Source organism: Polypterus senegalus, chromosome 12, assembly GCF_016835505.1.
Source record: "Polypterus senegalus isolate Bchr_013 chromosome 12, ASM1683550v1, whole genome shotgun sequence".
Classification (NCBI taxonomy): Eukaryota; Metazoa; Chordata; class Cladistia; order Polypteriformes; family Polypteridae; genus Polypterus; species Polypterus senegalus.
The window spans coordinates 133,592,699-133,616,201 of NC_053165.1; the positions used below are offsets into that span (position 1 = coordinate 133,592,699).

The window sequence follows — 23,503 nt, forward strand, 5'->3', positions numbered from 1 at the left end:
CATGTACAACGCCGTTCGTAGAACTCGCACTATAACATGGCGTAAGCACAAAAGCCGAAATGTGCTTACGCACAGAAAAATCCAGATGCAGGAATCTGTGCGTACTCCAACTTCCATGTTCTTCCGCTACATAAATCCCGATCAGCGTGAAAACTAACGCTCGTGCATTATGTAACGCCCCAAATCCTCCCTGAATTACGCCTCTTTGAATATGCAAATCAATATAAATCGCCCTTAAGCGCAGCCTTCTGTGAAAAGACAATGGGAAAAGCACGGGGAAAATATAAGAATTTCAGCGAATACCAAGTGTGTACCCACCGTTTATACATGAGGCCCCAGGTCACCATACCTCAGCCCTAAAGAGACGTTTGGCTGCAATGCCAGGCGGGCTCAGATTTCCATGTCTTGTGCTGTAAGCCTTCAGTGATTTTATTAATTGTTCCACTTTTCTTCTCTCTTTAACCAGTATGAATGCACAGAAACGTCGCATGGAGCTGCTTAATGTGTGCCATGAGAACCAAGCAATCCTGGAGCGCATCAACAGGAGAGAGTCTGAATATCGGCGTGAGCTGTGGGAGGAGGACTGGCAGAACACAGAGCGGATTCTCCAAGACATCGCCAGATACCCACATGGAGTTCCTCTCCAGCAGGTGACCAGTACTCATCTTCAAACTGGAAATCTGAATACGCTTCTCACCCGGAGGTTTTAGACATTTAAGTTTGCAGTAGGAGCAGACATTACACCCAACCAGCTCCAGCACACGGTGTCACTAATCTGTTCTGTTCACCGTTGATTCACACAACAGTCCCCACGGGATTTATCTGTTTTAACGTGAGGAATGCCATGGACACCTCTAGCCAAGTCTAGTCCTTCCCACAAAGGCACAAACAAATGAAGGTTAAAGAGAAGCAGTGGCATTTTGGGCAACAAATCTTTGGTAGTGCCATACCATAATGTTCCTTTAGGTGCACAGACTTCTCTAATGTGAACATTCACTTACCCGTCCCGCTTTTGAGTCACAAAAACATAAAAAAAAACAAACACGCGCAGACACAAAAGCAAGCAAATAAAAGCAGCGAAGGGAGCCGTTTAAGACTGAAATACCCAGTTAAGTGTGGGGAAGTTTAACAAGTGAGAGCAATAAAATGAAGAAAAATGTCACTTGAGCAATAGGTGCTTCATCAGCATTAAATGACTCCGTGTTAAGAGACTGGCTTGGAACAAAAACCTGCAGGCCCTCCTGGAGTGATGTTGCTCACCAAGGTGTCATTTTTTCTTTAACATTTTTCAATAGATAATAAACAATGTCTGGTAACACAGCCCAAGTCCTACTTGTTTCTCTGAAATGGCGCCCCTCAAGAGCACACAAACCGATGTCGCCATACGTAATCGACCGTCCCTCCGCCACTTCCTCAGGTGACCTCTAGTGTGCTCAGCAGTGGGTCGCTGTAGCACTCTTTGTAAACTTGATGTGTCGTCGGTCCAATCACCCACCCTGCGTCTAACTGGGCGCTGCACCACCAGTCTAGAAGTCTTGGGAACCTCCCTGGCATTTCTCTCGGATTGATGTAGCGCAAGAATAAAAGGAGAAGCAAGCACTGGCACAGAGTGGTAGTGGTAATAAGCAGAAATTATACACACCGTATATGAGGAAAATAAATATTCCATAAGAAGGCAAATGCGAATTCTGCACGTGCTGTGGGACACCCACCAAAAACACAGCTCTGTGTTTGCTGATGAAGTTGTTTGATTGTCGTGGGGTCGTTTTTTCCTCCCGACATGTTGCCAATAAGAGTTTGCATTTGAAAGTTTGTTTTTAAATATCCAACTGCAATGCACTATTACAGCAAGAAAAACGCAATAAAACAAATTTAATTGACGGGCTGTCATTAACTGGGGCTTCAACTCGGCCTATTCTGTAGAATTTGACCTTCGAGTGTGACGTTTACACTTTCGAAAACCTTCAAGTCTCCATCTTAAAATACCCAGCAGGATATTGAAAAGCAAATGTGTTATTTCTCTCAAGCTGAACAACAATCCCATTTTATCACCAGGTTTTTTAAATTATCTAGAAATTCTCCATTCTCCTCCACCTTTGGCTGTATTGATGATGATGAAGAGGAGTCGGAGTATAGGAAGCCAATGGCGGATTTTGTCGTGTGGTGCAGGAGAAACACCTGCAGCTCCACATCAGCAAGACGGATGAAATCAGTGTTGGACGTGCAGCATCTGAAGGAGCCCCCAACACCAGTCAGGTGGAGGAAATGCAGAGCTACAAGTACCTAGGGGTGCATATGAACAGCATACTGGACTGGCACTGGAGAAGGGCCACACAAGACTCTACCACCTGTGGTGTATGCAACAAGCAGCTGAAAACGTCGTACCAGCTCATTGCACCACAGCGTGTTGTTCTCTATGCCATGCCATGAACAAGCCTACCAGTAAAGTCCACTCCATCACAGGACTGACTCTGAACACTGTGGAGGCTCTTGCGAACATCATGGTGGCAAAACTAGATGCCATCACAAACAGTTCTGCCCATCACCTCTGAGGATGGTTTAAGAAACACCTCGGGGGATTTTTTCCTGCCTGCCACCATTGGGCATTTTAATGCTTCCAACCCAACAGCCTTTCCTTCACTCCATCCAGAAGTCATAGAAACATTCAGTGCACTTTATTAGTACACAAATTATGAAATACATTAAAATAGAAGATGCACCGCAAACAATAAAGCCGAGCTTTACAGGGATTACTTTGATTTCATCCCACTTTAAACAGGGAACACAGCTGGACATCTTGTATTTTGAACACAGAGATAAAGAGTCAAATGTTTTTGCTGCAATACGAGTTTCAGCTTCCCCGGCGGATTAATCAAATAGATCTGCTCTACTCTAACTGGCTTCTTTGATAAAAGCACAACAGCAAGGACAAATCATCCGCAAGATCATTACTGGCTTCCAGTTAAGGATCGAGTCCATTAATTCCTTCTCACATATAAAGTTGCAAATGGCTTTAATGCTCAAATGTATAGAAATCTTGTGTGTGGCGTTGAGTTTGTGGCGTTTCCAAAGGCAGAAGCAGGCAAACTGGGGCGGGGGGGTTAGAATAAGCAAGGATTTCCCCGGAAACAGAAGAGTGGCCTAAATGTGAGGAATTCATTGCTCCGCAGACACAAACAGGTCCCCAGTCAATGGCAGGGAACAGCAGAATCCAAACATTACAAGGGAAACGTGAATCTCCCACATCTCACCTGAATAAGGATGCCAGTGTGTCCTCCAATGGTTCTTTGTAAGCACATTTCAAGATTACACAAATAATCTGCACTTTTTTTTTTTATTAAATAGACCTACCACTAAGCACTATTCATTAGAGGATGCAAACTTTTTTTGCATTAAGATTTTTTTTTCTATTTTGTTTTTCAGAGAAAAGGACCAACAAAGATCCTCAATGAAAAACTAGAAAAGGTCGAAGAAGCTGAAGAAGTTGAAAGTCAGCACGAGTCATGAATAAATTCCATCATGCAGAGTATCCAACAGCCCAGCATTCATCCATACTTACAACTTCTCAGACACATTCTGGTAGCTACTCAAAATATTTTCCTTTTGGCCATGCTAGTCGGTGGTTTAACACGACTTGACAGACCCTAATAAATCAGTATGCACACCACACCCTCAGCTGCCTTGTTTGAATACGGTTAATTTCTGAGTGTCTGGTCAGTAACACCGCAGCCAATTATACATTTCACAATAAGATCTAAAATCTTCACACCAATCTCAAGAAACACTAGTGGTAAGTTGCTACTCACACATGTGCCAGCTCAATTAGAATAAAAAAATCAAAATAGGAATTCTTTCAACTAATGATTCCAACATACATTTTGCATTTATTATTCAATAATGGAATGGCCAGCAAACCTTTTATTTACAAGTCAAAGAGAGAAAAGAACAGGACTAGGACTCTTCCAAAAAAAGCAGTAAACATATACATTTTATGGATTTTTTATTGAGAACAGTATATTACAAATGAAGACTCCTAGACTCCTCTTGGAGTTTTGAAGTTCATTCCAACAGTTGGCTGAGTGACCTGCAAGTTGGACAGACTGCCAAAGTCCTGTAATAAACAAAATTAAAAATAATTTTTAAATGAATCCGATGATCATTCAGTTTCATTACTACACATTTAGAGGAGTAACCACCATAAAAAAATAAGTTCCAAAAGCATGTTATACAAACTATTATACACAGAGTCCGTTAACATGCACCACTACACCAGAACTAAACGTGCATTGCTTTTGAAAATGAACACTTTAAAACACTACAGTACTAAAGACAAAACTGGTTAAAACTTGACAGTTCAAAATGTCTGAAAGCCACGAGGTTTGAAAGGGATAACACTGACCCATACAAACACGGGAAATGCTTTCAGGTTACTTTTCCTGCAGTATCGATGACCAGGCAACGAGGATGCCAAGATCACTATCGATGCAGGTTTCTCACTTTAAACTTAAAGCACCCCCCACATACTAAACACATTCAAGGGTCCAAAGGAATGCCCACCCAAAGGCAACACTACAATATAACAATGAGGAAAAATGTCTGGGTATTGGGGATATTAATCTAAATCAAAAGGGGGCAAGCTTCGAAGTCAAGAGATGGACATTACCACCAAACATCAGCTCCACCTGCACACAACCTTTTACACGTGCATTACAGTTAGCCTGTTATAAGCCACCTATCAAGCAGCTTCTAAATAACCAAAGTTCAGAATGTTGAATCGCCCTACCGAATCTGTTGTTTCAACATCCCTTAAGACTGCATTACAATCCTCAATATAAAAAACCACACCACAGCACACCTAATCTACTCACCAGCAGTTTCAACATCTCCTTGGTATCAGGATCAACTTCAATGATTTCTTGGTCCAGCGCAGAAACCTGAAAACAAGCACAATGAAATGTAACATCAAGTCTGTGATCCTCTTCAGGACAAGTGACTGGACAAACATTTACATAACATGGGAAATAAAATGAACAGACACAGAAGGAATGGCTCAAATGAGACTTATTGTACAGAATTAAATTCACTGAGAAAATGTCTGAAAGCTACGAGGTTCGACAGGGTTATATCAGACCCACTCAAACACGGGAAATGCTTTCAGGTTACTTTTCCTGCAGTTCTGATGACCAGGCAACGAGGATACCAAGATCACTATCAATGCAGGTTACATTAAAGAGACACTCCTAAAAAACACTCAAGTAGGGACTGGAGGTTGTTAGCAGAATGCAATGTGCACCACCAACTTCTGTGCAGCTCTAAGCAATGTATTTATTTTTTTATTCAAACAAATTTGTCAATGACTACTGTGCTGTTATCAGTCTAAAACACTGTACAATGTGCCACCTGGATTGTAGGTATGAACAACAACATTTATATAGCACATTTTCATAAAAAAAAAGTAGCTTAAAGTGCTTTACATAAGAAAAGAAAAATAAAAGACAAATGAACCCATAAGCCTTCTTCCCAGTGCAGCTTTACAGTATACTCATTTAGCATCACCTTTAAAAGTGCAACTTTCACAAAAGTTTCCATTATTCAGACATTTCTAGGTAAATCAAAACTAAATGTATGAAAGACATTATATTTAGTGCTCAATTGCTTCAGGTGTTAAAAAGCATAGACGACAAAGCTCAAACTCTTCAAAGGATTTAAAACATGCCAATTGTGACATGGTTTCAAAAATAAATCCTTTAATGAACTGCAGTGTATTTTTAAAACACTTAAAACAAGATGAAATTGAGCAAAGCTTTTCAAATAAAATATACGCACTGCATTTCTGGTGGAAGCTATCAGTTCAGTAAAAGTCCCGTCAGGGAGGCTGACATGTGGATACGGTTCTGAAACAAATCTTTCTAGTTATTTTACTGAAACACCACTGCTGTGACCAGGAGATACCATGCTGAGCAAACACCGATGCCAATAATAAGTGAAAATGCACACCACCATTTCTTTGCTAAGACTGTATCATGATTCACTTATTCCATGTCCACTTTTTCCTAGTTGTGTAAATTACAATGTAACACAAAGATGATCTAAAGTTGTGCCAGTAATCCACAATGAGGGGCACTACCAGCAAGGACTGGCTCTTGGAAAGAAACCCAGTGTTTTTTATCCTGTTACCTAACATGGCCAAGCGCACATACGACACAAAGTCAGATCAGTGACATTCCTTTTGTGATACTTTACATTTAGACAGCATTTAACCTTCCACATCTTCCTTACTGAGCTGACACTTAAGTAAACTAGCTGTGTGGCCCAGGAAATAGGATACTGGCCTCAGATACAGTGGCTTTGGTTAATCAGATGTATCTGAAGTACTATGCAATTAACTACCACTACTTTTTTTTTTTTTTTTAAAAGAAGAGGCTAATAGTTTTTTTGGAGCCCCTCACTTTTGAAAATGCTACATACAAGGGTACACCCTAGTTCTCTGCAATACTGCATGCAACTCACTGTCCCTCGCCGGTGCTGAACAATCTGAGAACAACCCAACATCGGCTCCACTCACACACAACTACCCCAAAACCTTCTACTTTGTATACAATTTTTTAATGCATTGCAATCAGCCAGATTAAGCTTATTTTGTTTTTTTTCTATAACATCACCAAATTTCTAATCTGCCAAAGCATTTTTTGAGATTACAGAGTATGTAGTTCTTCTACAGGGGTGGTGGTGTGCAAGCTTACCCCGAATACGGACATATCGAAATGTCCTTAGCTGATATCTACTGCTCCCGATGTACAATCCTGCCAATATTTCAACTTTAACAGTCAACTTTGCATTACATATACATGCATATATACACACACACACATATATAGTATATTATATACAGAGGCTCATTTTTATCACTATTTCAAAAGATGTACTCATGAATTTCTGATTCTCATTGAACATTACCCAATATATATATATATATATATATATAATATATATATATATATATATATGCCATTTTAACGTTACATTTGGTAGTGACATACCTCAGGAACATAGTTGTCCCTCCTTTCTCTTTCCTCTTCTTGCAATTTGATAGAGATGCCCCTCACTGGTCCTCTCTGAATACGTTTCATCAAATGGGTAACATATCTAACAACAAGAAAACTGCATTAATGTGGATTCTCAGCAAAAATGAAGCAAAAGGAGAACAGTATGTGCAGCTGGTTTGCCTTCTTTATAAAGCAGTCAAAAACACTGTGCTCATGTCCCCCAAACCCCCCCACCTTTAAAGGTACACTTTCAGTATTACACTATCAGGTCTGCAGAATTATCTACCAAAGGACAAATTAAAATGACAAAAGTATTCCACCAGAAAATAAGCACTGACAAGCAGTGGATCTCAACTGCTGGTGTTCTGAATGTACAGCAAAACCTACCAAAACCAAATATTGAGGCTTTGTGATCAAAAATAATCACTATTTTAACAAAAGCCACGACTCCCCCAGTTTTGCATAGCACCCCTTAAACAGGGCTCAAAAGTATGTAACTATCACACTGCATTTCTGGAAAGTTTTATTCTTATATATATCTTTTGCTAAGACTTTAAGAAGTGTTTTTTGAATGTTGATTGATAAAAAGCGCCCATGTTTTTATTTTACAAGTGATGTATGAGAGACTTAGACTTTTTAGTCTTGTTTGTTTTAGTACAATTTTGTAATCAATATTTTAACACTTCCTTTAATATTTCAAGCAGTACTAGCGCCATCTACTGGTGAAATCTTGGAACTATTCTTCATATGAAAATTTCTTCATTAACATGGATTAATTGATCAATTAGTGAAACTGATTAAGTGAGCAAGTCTGCAAAATTTCAAGTCATTTGAACAATAGGAAGCGGGTTAAATTTCGCTTACAAGATTTGTACCAGACAACAAACAGTTGAAGTTAAAAGCAGCTTGGTAAAAAGAGGCAACAGGCTGATAGCAGTCCCTTGTGTTTTTACCAAAAGCACATTTTTCTCATTCTAAAATGAAGTCTGCCTAGTTGGGCAAACCAAGGATCTTTCTATTTGACATGCTTGGTTTAAATACACTTTTCAAAACAGAGAACAGAAAAGCATTGCATGGAAATGAGAAAAAAGGCCAATGTAAGAAGAGCTAAAGGAAAATTATATGCAGCCTGACAACATAACATATTGCTGTGTATTACTGGGCATTAACACTTCAGTTTCAACCCAAAAATCAATTGTCAAAAATAACCGTACATAGGAGGATTCCAAACTACAGAAACTGGGGGAAAAAAAAAAGTCAATTCTTTTGTGTGTAGGTTTTTTACTTTGTTTTTTTAAGCCTCAAATCAGAATCTCATACCTGAACAGATTTCACTGCAAACATCATGTGCAGCTCTGTAAGTAGTGGTGCAGTATAGCAACACCTGCATTTCAGGAAGACTTACAGTAAGTCATAACATGTTGTGCTGGTCTAGGGAAAGGAAAAATTATTACGCCATTATACTGTCAGTGTGAATTTGCTTTAAGGTCACTTGTGTACAACTCTGATCTCATTCTTGCGAAACAGTCCTCCAAAATATCTGATACAAGGCAATATACCTCGTGAAAAATCCCTTTAGAGATGCACTGATTTTTCTGCAATATTTTTATATTCAACTTTAAATTTAACTGCCCAACAAAAACTTGGTACTGCATAAAGAGTAAGTGCACTGATCCCAATTTTCATAGAGAGAGAATGATGAATCCATCAACACTTCTCTTAAGGACTCGACAACTGGTTATGTCATACTTCTAGAAAGAATGTGGTAAATTTTCTATATCTGAACAGTATCTGTGTGGTTCAGTTCATACTCAGACATAGAAATTGCCTTCACACATCGCCTTCAGACTAACAAGATAGTCAAAATTTCCAGACAGCAATTTCATTTGATCAAGACACGAGTCTTGGTAATGGGCAGGGTTGGAAAAATAATGCTCCAAAGTTAAACATTTTTCTCATAACAAAAGAGAATGTATTGTACGTCAGTAATATGCATGTCTGTCAATATTACACAATTCCAGTTACCTCCCCCCATCTCCCACCTCCACCTTCTCATGCTGTTCACACAAACACTCATTCATAAAATGAACTGCTTCATTGTACAATTGGCTACTGCAAATGCAAAGACCACCACCACAACATCCCATAAATTATTAACCTGCACAAATTACCACCAAATAAAAACTGACAGCTAGATTAACTTGAAACAAATGCGTAATGATAAAACAGCCCAAACGTACTGCAAAACTTGCAGTGATTTCCCCTCCCAGTAGTGGCAGTGCTATAGATTTTAAAAAGGGCATCAAAATAGTAATTAAAAAAAAAACCAAAACACTGACACTAATGAACCAAGCATCATTTATTCTGCACACAGTGAGTGAGGGTTAATCTATTCAAGCAAAGTTTGTGAATGGGTTAATTTGGATAATTAAGGGGCTAGCTAATTTTATCTAAAATATATTTGAAAACCGGATTGAAAATTTAGGTCTGCAGTTCTCAAAATGTGATTTGCAAACCTCTTGATACACGAGATGGTCATTACGTCAGAGCAAAGTGGCTTTTAAAAACTCTCCTATATCAGACCACTGCATACTTACCGAGACGAGAGTCCACAACAGCCAAGCTATTGGCCAACGTCTTTTATATTTACTCACTTGGCCGACATTTACCAAGGAGACTTGACTTTTGAGATTTAATTGGTTACATTTGTTTTTTGTATCCAATTATAGCACAAACAGGTGGAGTTACTTGCTTATGGCCATAGTGCCAGTCGCAGCAACTGTAGTGCTCAATTTGGCATACGAAGAAGTGGCATATTCATAATGAGCCAGCAGTATTAATGAACCAGAACACAGAATGCAGGTTTGTTCCCTGCTTTTTAGACAAAGGTGTCTGCAGTCATTATGTTATTTTTTTCATCCACACGTCCATTTTCAACACTGCTTTTTGCGAAGCATGGTTATGGAGAATCTGGAGGTTATCCCAGCAAGCATTGGGCACAAGGCAGGGACAATCCCTAGACAGGGCACCAGTCCATTGCAGGGTAAACACATGCACATACAAGGGCCAAATTAACACTGCCAATCCACATAACCTGCTTGTCTATGAACTTGCGGGGAACTGGAGGAAACTCACGTGGACATGGGAAGAACATGCAAACTCCACTTAGGGGCAGCGTCACAGACGCAACTTATGGCGAGTCATCAATAGCACAGATATTCAAGTGACTGCTAACATGAATACTACTGCTTAAACTTACAAAACAGAGAGGAAACGTTCAATTTGAGGTTCATTACATTTTTATATTTTTAATTCTTAAGAAACCTGAAAACGAGTCTAGCAAGAATTGGGTGAGAATTTCAGAGAACCAATGACCATACACTAATGTGCCACTCACTAAACCATTCGGTTTCTCATTAACACGGCACCCTTAAGCCAATCACTGCTAAACAAGCCAAGTCACGTGGAAAAAGTAAGCACAGCCCTTGGAAACTGGTGGCTTTTTCAACGTATCTGAACAGGCATTCATGTCTTTGGGAAATGTCTGCAGGAAGATAAGGGGGATGTACTTGAGCAAATGATACATGGTGTATTCATTTTCAATCTAAATTAAAATGCAGTTTTCTCACATGGAAAAAGGAAGTACAACCCTATATTTACCACCAACTTGAATCCATAAAATTAGACTTGGATATTCCAGATTAGGTGCCGATCTGGAATTGGAACCTCCACAATCTTATTTAAACTGCATATCAAAGGCCAGGTGTTTTATTTGCTATTGATGTATGCTGTGCCATTATGCCAACATTAAAAAAAGCTCTACAAGATCCTCAGAAAAAAGGCCATGGATGCCCACAAGTCTGGCATGCGATTTAAAAATCAACAAATTATTTGAAATGAATCATTCCACTGTAAGGAAAATCTACAAATGGTGAGGATATCAAACGACAGCTAATTTGTTACCAGGAATTACCGGCCCCGTACACTCAGCCCAAGACCTGACCAAGTGATACTAAAAGCAGCCCCAATGAACCCCCAAGTTTCATTAAAATATATGCAATTAAGTAACACTTGCAAAAATTGGTGTCAAAGTGTATGTATACATCCACAATCAGAAGGAGATTACACAAATTTCACCTCCATGTAAGATGTGCCAGGTAAAATCTGCTGTTCGAAAAGAACATTAGGGCAAAACTGCAGTTTGCCATTGAACATAAAAAGACCAGGCCTTCTAAAACAATGTGCTCAGGAGAGACAAATCAAAGATAAAAGAGCTGTTTTGTCAGTTCCGGTAGTCATGTCTGGGGAAAAACCTCATACAGCTGTGGAGTATGGGGACTGGAAAGCAACCCCAGATCGTAACATTTCCACCTCAGGGCCTGGGAAACATGCGGTCATTAACTCAACTATGAATTCAGCTTCATATCAAAGTATGTTTGAGGAAAATGTGAGGCCATCTGTCCGAAAGCACAAGTTGAATCTGAAACGGACCTTTCAACATAATGATCCAAAACACACTTACAAATCCACCAAGGAGTGACTCAAAAATAAGAAATGGAGGGTAAGGGACTGGCCTGGTCAAAAGCCAATTTGCAATCCACTGAAATATTGGGCAGTACATGTGAGAAAACCCACAAACCTCTTGCAACTGATGGTTTTGTTATAGTGGAGCAGTCAAACATTTCATGGAGTCAAAGAGATCGTTATACAAAGAGCAAACAAAGAGCTTCCCAGGTCCACGGTATACTTTTTCCTCAGAGTAGACAATTGCAATGCTGAAATTTTTTCGTGAATAAATCATTTAAAAGGTTTAACATTTCCTTGTGTTTTATTCAATTGTATCTGAAGGCACTGTCTGCATGAAGATCTAATACTTGCATATTCAAAAATATTGAGATTCAATTTACATGGAAAGTACTTTTTCACAACTCTAAAAAAGATTAAACACTATAAACCCAAATAAAGTCAACTCAGAGACAGCCCAAGAGCAAAATACATATAAAATGGAAAGAGCACATATAACTATTAATTCCCATAATAAGGTCACCTTACCCTGCAATTTTGTTTCGGAGTTTCTTGCTGGGGATAATGGCAATCTCCTCACACACCCTCTTGTTGGTGTGGAAGTCATTGCCCAGGCGAGTGTAATATTTCTCAATGATGACCCGAGCGGCCTTTTTCACGGTCTTTGTCCTGACTCGACCCTGGAAATTAAGAAAAAAAAATTAAAATGGCAGCAACTTTCACTAATAGCATAGTGACACCCACTGTATCCGAAACGTTAATGTAATGCAAGGCACGTCTAACCCTTGTGTAAAAATGAGCAATTCACTTCACCTGCCTATGCTCCAACTGGAAAAACAAAAGAAATGGAACCAAATGGATCTTTCAAATGTTGCAAGCCGCCTTGGACAAAAGACATCAGCCACATTTGTAAATCGCTATCATATCACGTATTCTAAACAATTCAGTTGTGTTTACTACGGCGCAGGACTACTCGCGGTACACCATAGTGCACAAAAATTGTTCATTTTGCAAGATGTAGCTATTAGATTTGTAAATTTCCATTCCAACACTTCATAGTTAAAGTTAACCATAAGAAAGTCTGAAAGGCAATGCTGTAATTATCGGAGTATACGGCACATCCACGGTCACACGCTTGTAAGCACATTTAACAGGCAAGTGGAGGTTGGATCCCCTTGGTGCCTACAGACCTGAAGACGACCCAGCATAAATGGGAAGCGTGAACACACCTTCAACGTGTAATCGAATTTCAACAACGAATTTAATCTACACGGTACTTTAACGCATCGACAGAAAGCAACAAACCGTATGTGAGATATATACAACCATTAATGTGGCCTGGAATAAACGGAGCTCAGACTTCTTCACGTGCACCAAACTGGGTATTCATGTCAGTACACTCCCTCTCCAGACTCAACACTGCCGATTCCGCCTCGTATCACACAAGACGACATTCGAGACACCGAGGAAAGAGCACCGTGGATTACCGAAGACTCGCAAGTGAGGCTGGACGGTCCAGAAGCCGATTACAACCCACCAGGACCCAAAACATTCACTGCTGTAAAATATCTATTGCAAGGTTTATTTATGGCTTCCAAACGAAAGTACATTGCAAGGAGCCTTGCTATCGAGCTAGATAGGAAGGAGTCGAACGGAAGACATCCACAACATGGAGGCCGAGAGCGCGGCTATCGCCACAGTTCCCCGCGTTTAAACAAGTGCCATCCAACTTTATAATATCCAACAAAGATAACGAAATGTGTCACTTATGCTAAACTAGCAAATATACCTCGTTACATTAACAGTAAATAGACACAGGCAAAAGGATTAGAATGGATTTCACATCGCTCTCTTAAACAAAAACACCCACCATTGCGGATCAGGATAGCAGAAAAGGCCGGAGGATGCCGGGAGCGGAAGTTTAAAGGGACTCGGAAGTGAAAGGCGCAGGACTCGTCTTGCAGCGACACCTGCTGTCGGGGCGATGTCAGCAAATAAGAGCTTTTTTTTATTCGTTAGGAAAATTATTGCAGTGAAAGTAATGTATTTATTAATTCATTTTATAGACCCGTTATATCTTGAGCGGGGTCGCTGGAGCTTATCCCAGCAAGAATTGGACGCCAGCCCGTCACAGGACGAACACACAGACTCACGCAATGACCAGATAACAAAACCAACATGCCTTTGGACAGTGTGAAGAAACCGGAGCACCCAGAGGTGTTTTAGAAATGATGCATGTTCTTTCTTCGTGTGAATATTGGGGTTAATTATGGAACTAAGTAAGCTAATCGTTCAAGAACCGCAGATAGGGAATGTCGTTATGTTAGGCCGCATAGAGTTAAGGAAACAACATAGTACAGTTACTTATTTTAAACAAGTTATGAATCTAAAAATGTCAAATGGACATGAAAAAGTTTCGTGATATTTCGAGATGTAACTGCAATACCACGTATACACACGTTTCTGTGAATTATGATGCATTTCGTTTATACACGTTTCTTAACTATTTTATTAATTTGTAATTTATGTTGTTTATTCTTTGAATCTCACTAACTTGAAGACAAAGAAAACGCTAGATGCGTGAACATTTGGTGCGTTGAGAGTGAACGTCTCACAGAGAGTTCAGTCCCCAGCAGGTTCACAGCTACACCGTGTCATCTTCTATTAACATGAATGGTTTCCCTTTTGTAAACACATATTTACATGGCTAGTATATTTTACGTCGCCCGATTTGACCCAGTGCGAGCGTGTGCTGTGATGCTGGAGAAAAGTCACGATGGTAAAAATGATTTGCCAAGTCCACACACACACTGCGCTCATCTCTCTCTGTTGCTACAGCCTACAAATGGGATGCTGTCAGTTGCGGTTTGTTTTTCAGTTCTTATGCGATTCGCTTGACTGTTCAAATAAATTTTGCTTAAAAATTGCTGACTGTGCTCAATCTGAATCTACACAATTAATAAAACCAGATAGATGTGATCTAATAAAAACGAATATCGGGTACATACTGACTTCATAATTGTTTGCGGTACAGGACATCTAGGAACTGGTCAGCACATGATGACAGGGGCTCAAAGATTCTTTGAGTGGATGGAATTATCACAGTTCTGTCTGCAAGACTCTCTCAGAATAAAAAAGAGGTGCGACACTGCAGAAACCACGTAACAATTAACCTGTACTGACCGGCCTTTTTTTAATTTTACATTTCTCTAAAAAGACAAAAGGTGTGTGACATGAATGATGATTTTTGAAAAGCAGCATAAACTAATACAATTGCAGTTAGTCCAATACTTAACCAATCAGCCAACCAGGTAGCGTACACTGATGCTGACATAATAATTTTAATTTTACCAGGCTGCCTACATTTAGGCACTTGAATGAAACTGACTAGCCTAATATAAGCACAAAGTTCGATGAAATCAATGTATAATGATTATCTGTATATATTAACCTGGGATTTCTGAGGACCATGTCCTCGCTTAATAGGTGCACAAAATGGAATATCACCATCCAGTGGCAGACCTGCTTTTGTGGGGCCCCTTGACAAATAGCAATGAAGTCTGGGTAACTGCTGTTATCTCCTTTAATGGGGTTGTTCAACAAAAGATCACCGTAAATATTTAAAAAAATGTGACCTCTTGATCTCAGATTTTGATTTTAATTGCTGTACTGGATTATCTCACATGTCAAAATCACTAGCGTACATGAAAATTTCCTATGCCTTATAGTTTGAATTATGTAAATAAAAAGTAACTGAAATATTGTCCTTTATAATGGCTGCAAGCATCTAAATATGCTTTAGTTTTTTCAATTACAGCTTATTTCAATATTCATTTTAATTTCTGTCATAAAAAAACAGAAAACTTCTCCCAACCGTCCAAGAACAGTTTGGTGATGAACAATGCCTTTTCCAGCATGACAGAGCACGGTGCCATCAGGCAAAAGTGATAACTAAGAGGCTCAGGGGAGCATAACATTGAAATTTTGGATCCATGGCCTTGAAACTCCCCAGAACTTAATCCCATTGAGAACTTGTGGTCAGTCCTGAAACGGCAGATGGACAAACAAAAACCCACAAATTCTGACAAACTCCAAGCATTGATTATGCAAGGATGGGCTGCCATCAGTCAGGATTTGGCCCAGTAGTTCATTGACAGCATGCCAGGCTGAATTGCAGAGGTCTTGAAAAAGAAAGAAGGGCCAACTCTGCAAATATTGACTCTTTGCATAAACTTAATGAAATTGTCAATAAAAGCCTTTGAAATGCTTGTAATTATACTTCAGTATACCATAGAAACATCTGACAAAAAGATCAAAACACACTGAAGCAGCAAACTTTGTGAAAACCAACACTTGTGTCATTCTCAAAACGTTTGGCCACGACGGTAGGAGGCATCTGCAGCAGATGCCCACACCGCTTCAATTGCCTCCTCTCGATGTGGATGATCATTTTAATTACTTAGAATGAAACACCCTTAATTTGAACATTTTTCCACTTACAGCAAGCCTACATGTTAATATAATAATCTTTTAATTCTTACTATTTTGCATTGAATTACACTATACTATACTCTCTCATACAGTAGACACTCAAAAAGTCTAAGCAATGTGGACTCAACATTAACCTGTGCCACCACCACCTACTCAAAGCATCATGATGCTCCAACATTGATGGACTGAGAGCCAGAAGTCTACGTGACCATCATCATCAGGTCCTTCCATGAAAACCCTAAATACAAAGAGGACTGTTTGACTTATGTTAGGTAGATTGCCCAGAGGGGACTGGGCGGTCTCTTGGTCTGGAACCCCACAGATTTTATTTTTTTTCTCCAGCCTTTGGAGTTTTGTTTTTTTTTTCTGTCCACTCTGGCCATCGGACCTTACTTATTCTATGTTAATTAATGTTGACTTATGTTTATTTTTTATTGTGTCTTCTATTTTTCTATTCATTTTGTAAAGCACTTTGAGCTACATTTATTTGTATGAATATGTGCTATATAAATAAATGTTGATTGATTGATTGATTGATTGACTAAAGTCGCTTCTAGGGCCTCTGAACCTTAAGCTTCATTAACTTCATAGTAAAGCCTCCTCTGTCACCATCCAATAAATTCACAATGTCGGTTTTTCCAGCAAGTGACATTATGGAAGAGCTTCTTAAGTGTGCCAGGAAGGAACGTGAAGGGTATAATCATCAAGTTATTGATTGTGATGCACGATGGAGGAAACAATTTGTGGAGTTTGAATGCAAGCTGTAATGTAAAACAAGAGACTTGTACTTTGAATGAACTGTTCTTTAGCAAAGCATTCATGAAAAAAAACAAAAAACCCTGCCTTATAGGAAGCACAATTTAATGGCACCTATCCTGATAAAAAGTACTAATCCCTTTGGAAGTTTTACATTTTATTGTTAAGCCACATTAAATCACAATGGATTTTTTTGACACTGATTTACAGAAAAAGACTTTAATGTCAAAGTGAAAAAAATATCTACAAAATGGTCTAAACTAATTATAGATATAAAACACCAAATAATTGACTGTATAAGTATTCAGCATTGTAGTAGATGGCAGGCAGGAATGACATCCTTGACTTTGGGTTCACAGGTCTCTCTGTCAATCAGCTTTGCACATCTGGAAGCTGCTGCCCCCCTCCCCTTTTATAACAATGGCTACCTCTTTGCTGTTCTTCCATAAAGCTGCAACATGTGAAGCTCCCAGACAACAGTTGCAGTCTGCACTAATCTCTTTCAAGTCTAAGCCACTGCAGCTTGTATATGCCTCTGGGTTTCCACAGGCCTTCTTGGTGGCCTCCCTCACTTATCTTTTTCTTGCACGATCCCGATGTTTTTGTGGGCAGCCTGCTCCAGCAGATTTAGAGCTGTGTCATACTCTTTACATTTTTAATGGTTGATTTAACTGGACTCCAAGGGATATTCAGTGACTTGAAATCAACTGACTTATGCTTTTCAATCAACATTTCGTGGAGTTACTTCTTGGGAGTGCTCTTTTATCTTCATTGTGTAGGTTAGGCCACCATACTGACTCAGCACAAGCTGGACCTGCCAGATTATGTGACGGACTATCTACAGACAGGTGATCTTCACTGAACTAATTCTGCGACTTTTAAAGCCAACTGGCTGAACCAGTGATGGGTTAGCTGTGCCATATTAAAGGGGTAAATACTATTTATTTAATGTAAATCACTTTGCAATGATTTTCTGTTGTTCAGTTTCCAAAAAGCCAACTTGAATCCGCTGTGTTTCAATGTTGTTCGGGATAGTGATGAAATGTGACAATCACCAATGGAGGTGTTGGATTTTTATAGGCACGGCAAAAAGGGGTTTGTTGAAAATTAAACAATCAAAATGAAAAATAAATCAAGTAATTGGTAATAATCAGTACTTAAATTGTATATCTTACAACTGGGTCCACATCACACTGATGGCTTCCAGACATACCCCCTCCAAACTGAAAGGCTGTTTGATGCAAGAAACCCTAAATGCAAACAGACAGTGGACCAAATTAGGAATTCACACTGGATGGTTTGATGATCCATTCTGAGATGTCCTCACAACGGGCCATTTTAATACTGGTAATCAAGTCGATAGCTTGTAGAATCCCCAAGGGAACCCCTAAATTTCCAAAAGCTCAGCTCCACTGTACAGATAAAATTCTGAATAGGAGACCAGATGAACCCATGGTTGAATGAACAGAATCATCAAAACTGACTCAACCTAACAGCATATTCCACAACTGCAGGGACCAAATTGAGCATGGTTCCTGGTTTTATAGATATTGTACTGGACTATGGTGCTAAAGTGGGAGAAAAGTCAATGGATGAGTGTGTCCATTTACCAGTTTGTCAGAATTGCCATCCTCACACGTAGTCACGGAGTCAGAGCAGCAGAGGTATATTTTATTATGTCACTGTATACTGTATACCCAGCCACAGGGGATGCACAAACCAGTGTGTTTCTTCGTGCTGGTCCAAAGCCCAAATAAATGGGGAGGGTTGTGTTAGGAAGGGCGTCCAGTGTAAGATTTTGCCAAATCAATATGCGGACAATACAAATTTTCATACAAGATCGGTCGAGCCCTGGGTTAACGACGACCACTACCAGTAGTTAGCTAACAGGGTGCTGGCGGAAAACGGGCTTCTGTTGGCCGAAGAAGGGGGAGTTGGGGAGACGTGTCCGGAGGCAGGAGGAAAGTAAAGAGAGTAGAACTGAATATTTTTAGTATTAATATATTTGTCTTCCACTATTCTTATTTTCTGTATTTATTTATAAATCACCATACGTGTCGCCCAAGAATTTCTGCCTGAATTTCTTCTGACGCTATCTCTTGTTCAAGAGTGGCTTGACACAAGAAATGCGACAGCTGAAACCCATGTCTTGCATACGTCTGTGCGTGGTGGTTCTTGAAGCACTGACTCCAGCTGCAGTCCACTCTTTGTGAATCTCCCCCACAGTTTTGAATGGGTTTTGTTTCACAATCCTCTCCAGGGTGTGGTTATCCATATTGCTTGTACACTTTTTTCTACCACATCTTGTCCTTCGCCTCTCTATTAATGTGCTTGGACACAGAGCTCTGTGAACAGCCAGCCTCTTTAGCAATGACCTTTTGTGTCTTGCCCTCTTTGCGCAAGGTGTCAATGGTTGTCTTTTGGATAACTGTCAAGTCAGCAGTCTTCCCCATGATTGTGTAGCCTACAGAACTCGACTGAGAGACCATTTAAAGTCTTTTGCAGGTGTTTTGAGTTAATTAGCTGATTAGAGTGTGGCACCAAGTGTCTTCAATATTGAACCTTTTCACAATATTCTAATTTTCCGAGATACTGAATTTGGGACTTAGTTGTCCGTTATAATCACCAAAATTAAAAGAAATAAAAATTTGAAATACATCAGTCTGTGTGTAATGAATGAATCTAATACACAAGTTTCACTTTTTGAATGGAATTACTGAAATAAATCAACTTTGTAATGATATTCTAATTTTATGACCGGCACCTGTATTCTCTTTCTAATTTCTAAAACAAATTCTGTTTTAATGTCTATTGAAGACACCTCACTTGTGCTCCAACTTCAGCTGGACGACACATACACATGTCGTTCCTGTCCATACACAGGACAATTTGTCAAATCCCATTTTCTCCATTTACTGCTAAACTTCTTTTAATATTAAAGCTTATATTCTTGTCTTCATCCTTTTCTAAAGTCTGGCTGTCAGTACTTTTTTTACAGGAACTTCCTACAGCAAAGTGACCGTAAGAGTACCGTAATCTATACTAATAAAAGGCAAAGCCCTCACTGACTAACTGACTGACTCACTCACTCATCATTAATTCTCCAAGTTCCCGTGTAGGTAGAAGGCTGAAATTTGGCAGGCTCATTCCTTACAGCTTACTTACAAAAGTTGGGCAGGTTTCATTTTGAAATTCTACGCGTAATGGTCATAACTGGAAGCTATTTTTCTCCATTTACTGTAACGGAGTTGAGCTCGAAAGCCGTGGGGGGCGGAGTTTTGTGTGACATCATCACGCCTCCCACATAATCACGTGAACTGACTGTCAACGCAGTGTGTAGAAAACAAGGAGGAGCTCCAAAAGGCGCTGAAAACATGCATTATATAATTGAGAAGGCAGCGAAACAATAAGAAGCGAGCGAGTGACATATAATACCATATTCATGACTGCTGCTACTTCAGAAACAAACCACGGTGTAAACCTAAAGTTTAAATTAAGTTCATAGACAGGCTGCCGCTGGCGTTTGTCATGCCCACAGGTAATGCGGGATACAAGTTTAATGAGAGGACGCAGGATATACACGAGAGTTTTGATCACTTTGTAACTAAGTTAAAATTGCACGTGAAGGGCTGGGCTTATGCAAATTCCGAGAGACTGTGTTTGTGGGGGATTGACAGTTAAGGCCGGTGGGGGAGTCACGTCATCATCTCCCCTCCCATTCACCTCATTTCACTCTGAGCTGAGCTCCGCAGCTAACGCAGTGTTACGGAAGCAACTTTGTGACGCTGCCACCAAATACTCACAGAAAAATCCACAAGTTAATACACACGCTGTCTCTACAGTTTCTCCACACTGAATCCTCCAGGCACTACTTACAAAAGGTTACATTGACAATCGTGTTACGTTATTTTTAAAATGTTTCCTTTTCTATGCACAAGCACAGCTGAGAAGCTTCGATGCATGTGCTCCATAACGCATTACAAAATAATGCATTTAATCACACTTTGCATTACAAGCAAAGGGGAACTTCTGTCAATGCATGATTTCCTGGTACACCGATTACATTGATCAGTGCTTCCCGATTCATTTTACCCTCGCACCACCTTAGTTTGAGAAGAAGTATGAAAAAATATGAGGTTAACACAGAAAAACAGATCACCAATTCAAGCTTTATGAATAATCGATTCGCCATCAATAATTGTTTTGGTAAAGCCATACTCAGTCTAATCCTCCTTCCATTTTATAATTTTTCCGCCACTAGCCATGATTAAATGAACAGTAAAAAAGTAAGAGCGAAGCGAGGGTGACTTATTTAGGCAGGCGACAGCTCAATAGCTCGAATTTGGATATAAGTTGGTTCTATTTAGTCGCCAGAAATATCTTTGGTAGGAATGGAAGTTGAATTTAGTCTTTAAATTTCTATGGTAAAGAAAAAGTTATGCAATGATGACTACATTTAACTTTATAAAGTCAAAACTTGAATATATAAAGTCAAAACCTGAGTATATAAAGACGGCATTGGAATATTTCTGAATATATAAAGTAAGTGCTGGAATATATAAAGTCAAAACTTAAATACAGTGGTGTGAAAAACTATTTCCCTCCTTCCTGATTTCTTATACTTTTGCATGTTTGTCACACAAAATGTTTCTGATCATCAAACACATTTAACCATTAGTCAAATATAACACAAGTAAACACAAAATGCAGTTTTTAAATGATGGTTTTTATTATTTAGGATGAAAAAAAAATCCAAACCTACGTGGCCCTGTGTGAAAGTAATTGCCCCCTGAAACTAATAACTGGTTGGGCCACCCTTAGCAGTAATAACTGCAATCAAGCGTTTGCGATAACTTGCAATGAGTCTTTTACAGCTCTGGAGGAATTTTGGTCCACTCATCTTTGCAGAATTGTTGTAATTCAGCTTTATTTGAGGGTTTTCTAGCATGAACCGCCTTTTTAAGGTCATGCAATAGCATCTCAATTGGATTCAGGTCAGGACTTTGACTAGGCCACTCCAAAGTCTTCATTTTGTTTTTCTTCAGCCATTCAGAGGTGGATTTGCTGGTGTGTTTTGGGTCATTGTCCTGTTGCAGCACCCAAGATCGCTTTAGCTTGAGTTGATGAACAGATGGCCGGACATTCTCCTTCAGGATTTTTTGGTAGACAGTAGAATTTATGGTTCCATCTATCACAGCAAGCCTTCCAGGTCCTGAAGCAGCTAAACAACCCCAGACCATCACACTACCACCACCATATTTTACTGTTGGTATGATGTTCTTTTTCTGAGATGCCGTGTTCCTTTTACGCCAGATGTAACGGGACATTTGCCTTCCAAAAAGTTCAACTTTTGTCTCATCAGTCCACAAGGTATTTTCCCCAAAAGTCTTGGCAATCATCAAGATGTTTCTTAGCAAAATTGAGACGAGCCCTAATGTTCTTTTTGCTTAACAGTGGTTTGCGTCTTGGAAATCTGCTATGCAGGCCGTTTTTGCCCAGTCTCTTTCTTATGGTGGAGTCGTGAACACTGACCTTAATTGAGGCAAGTGAGGCCTGCAGTTCTTTAGACGTTGTCCTGGGGTCTTGTTTCTGACCTCTCGGATGAGTCGTCTCTGCACTCTTGGGGTAATTTTGGTCGGCCGGCCACTCCTGGGAAGGTTCACCACTGTTCCATGTTTTTGCCATTTGTGGATAATGGCTCTCACTGTGGTTCGCTGGAGTCCCAAAGCTTTAGAAATGGCTTTATAACCTTTACCTGACTGATAGATCTCAATTACTTCTGTTCTCATTTGTTCCTGAATTTCTTTGGATCTTGGCATGATGTCTAGCTTTTGAGGTGCTTTTGGTCTACTTCTCTGTGTCAGGCAGCTCCTATTTAAGTGATTTCTTGATTGAAACAGGTGTGGCAGTAATCAGGCCTGGGGGTGGCTACGGAAATTGAACTCAGGTGTGATACACCACAGTTAGGTGATTTTATAACAAGGGGGCAATTACTTTTTCACACAGGGCCATGTAGGTTTGGAAAAAAAGAAACGTCCCTTTTTCAGGACTGTGTATTTCAACAAGAATGTTTTAAAAATCCAAATAACTTTACAGATCTTCATTGTAAAGGGTTTAAACAATGTTTTCCATGCATGTTCAATTAACCATAATCAATTAATTAACATGCACCTGTGGAATGGTCGTTAAGACCTTAACAGCTTACAGAAAGTAGGCATTTAAGGTCATAGTTCTAAAAACGCAGGACACTAAAGAGACTTGTCTACCGACTGTGAAAAACATCCAAAGAAAGATGCCCAGGGTCCCTGCTTATCTGCGTGAACGTGCATTAGGCATGCTGCAGGGAGGCATGAGGACTGCTGATGTGGCTAGGGCAATAAATTGCCATGTCCGCACTGTGAGACGCCTAAGACAGCGCTACAGGGAGACAGGAAGGACAGCTGATCATCCTCGCAGTGGAAGAGCCCGGATCTCAATCCCATTGAGCACTTCTGGGACCTGTTGGATCGCAGGGTGAGGGCTAGGGCCATTCCCCACAGAAATGTCCAGGAACTTGCAGGTGCCTTGGTGGAAGAGTGGGGTAACATCTCACAGCAAGAACTGACAAATCTGGTCCAGTCCATGAGGAGGAGATGCACTGCAGTACTTCAAGCAGCTGGTGGCCACTCCAGATACTGACTGGGACT

At 39.9% G+C, this 23,503-nt stretch overlaps 2 protein-coding genes and 2 non-coding genes across 10 annotated transcripts in view; 1 reads left to right on the top strand and 3 right to left on the bottom strand.

Moving 5' to 3' along the window:
• Positions 1 to 3,669, top strand: part of LOC120541646 (uncharacterized protein CFAP97D2-like) — a 42,045-nt gene extending 38,376 nt beyond the window's left edge. For all 7 annotated transcript variants that reach the window (XM_039773475.1, XM_039773474.1, XM_039773478.1 and 4 more), the window contains 2 exons: positions 467 to 650; positions 3,424 to 3,669. In XM_039773475.1, the coding sequence (XP_039629409.1) occupies positions 467 to 650; positions 3,424 to 3,507 (268 nt within the window). In that variant the 3' untranslated portion in view covers positions 3,508 to 3,669. The remainder of the gene's footprint in view (positions 1 to 466; positions 651 to 3,423) is intronic.
• Positions 3,670 to 3,983: 314 nt separating this feature from the next.
• Positions 3,984 to 13,537, bottom strand: LOC120541648 (40S ribosomal protein S17). The gene is made up of 5 exons (XM_039773482.1): positions 13,441 to 13,537; positions 12,099 to 12,250; positions 7,041 to 7,146; positions 4,869 to 4,934; positions 3,984 to 4,111 (listed from the first exon to the last, which is right to left on the bottom strand). Exons 1-5 carry the CDS (start codon positions 13,441 to 13,443, stop codon positions 4,034 to 4,036), a joined length of 405 nt encoding a protein of 134 aa, XP_039629416.1. The 5' UTR covers positions 13,444 to 13,537; the 3' UTR covers positions 3,984 to 4,033.
• On the bottom strand, positions 4,361 to 4,490 carry LOC120541808. The gene has a single exon (XR_005636083.1). It is a non-coding gene; the product is annotated as a small nucleolar RNA SNORA71 (small nucleolar RNA).
• LOC120541809 lies at positions 5,093 to 5,222 on the bottom strand. Its single transcript, XR_005636084.1, has one exon. It is a non-coding gene; the product is annotated as a small nucleolar RNA SNORA71 (small nucleolar RNA).
• Positions 13,538 to 23,503: the final 9,966 nt, after the last annotated feature.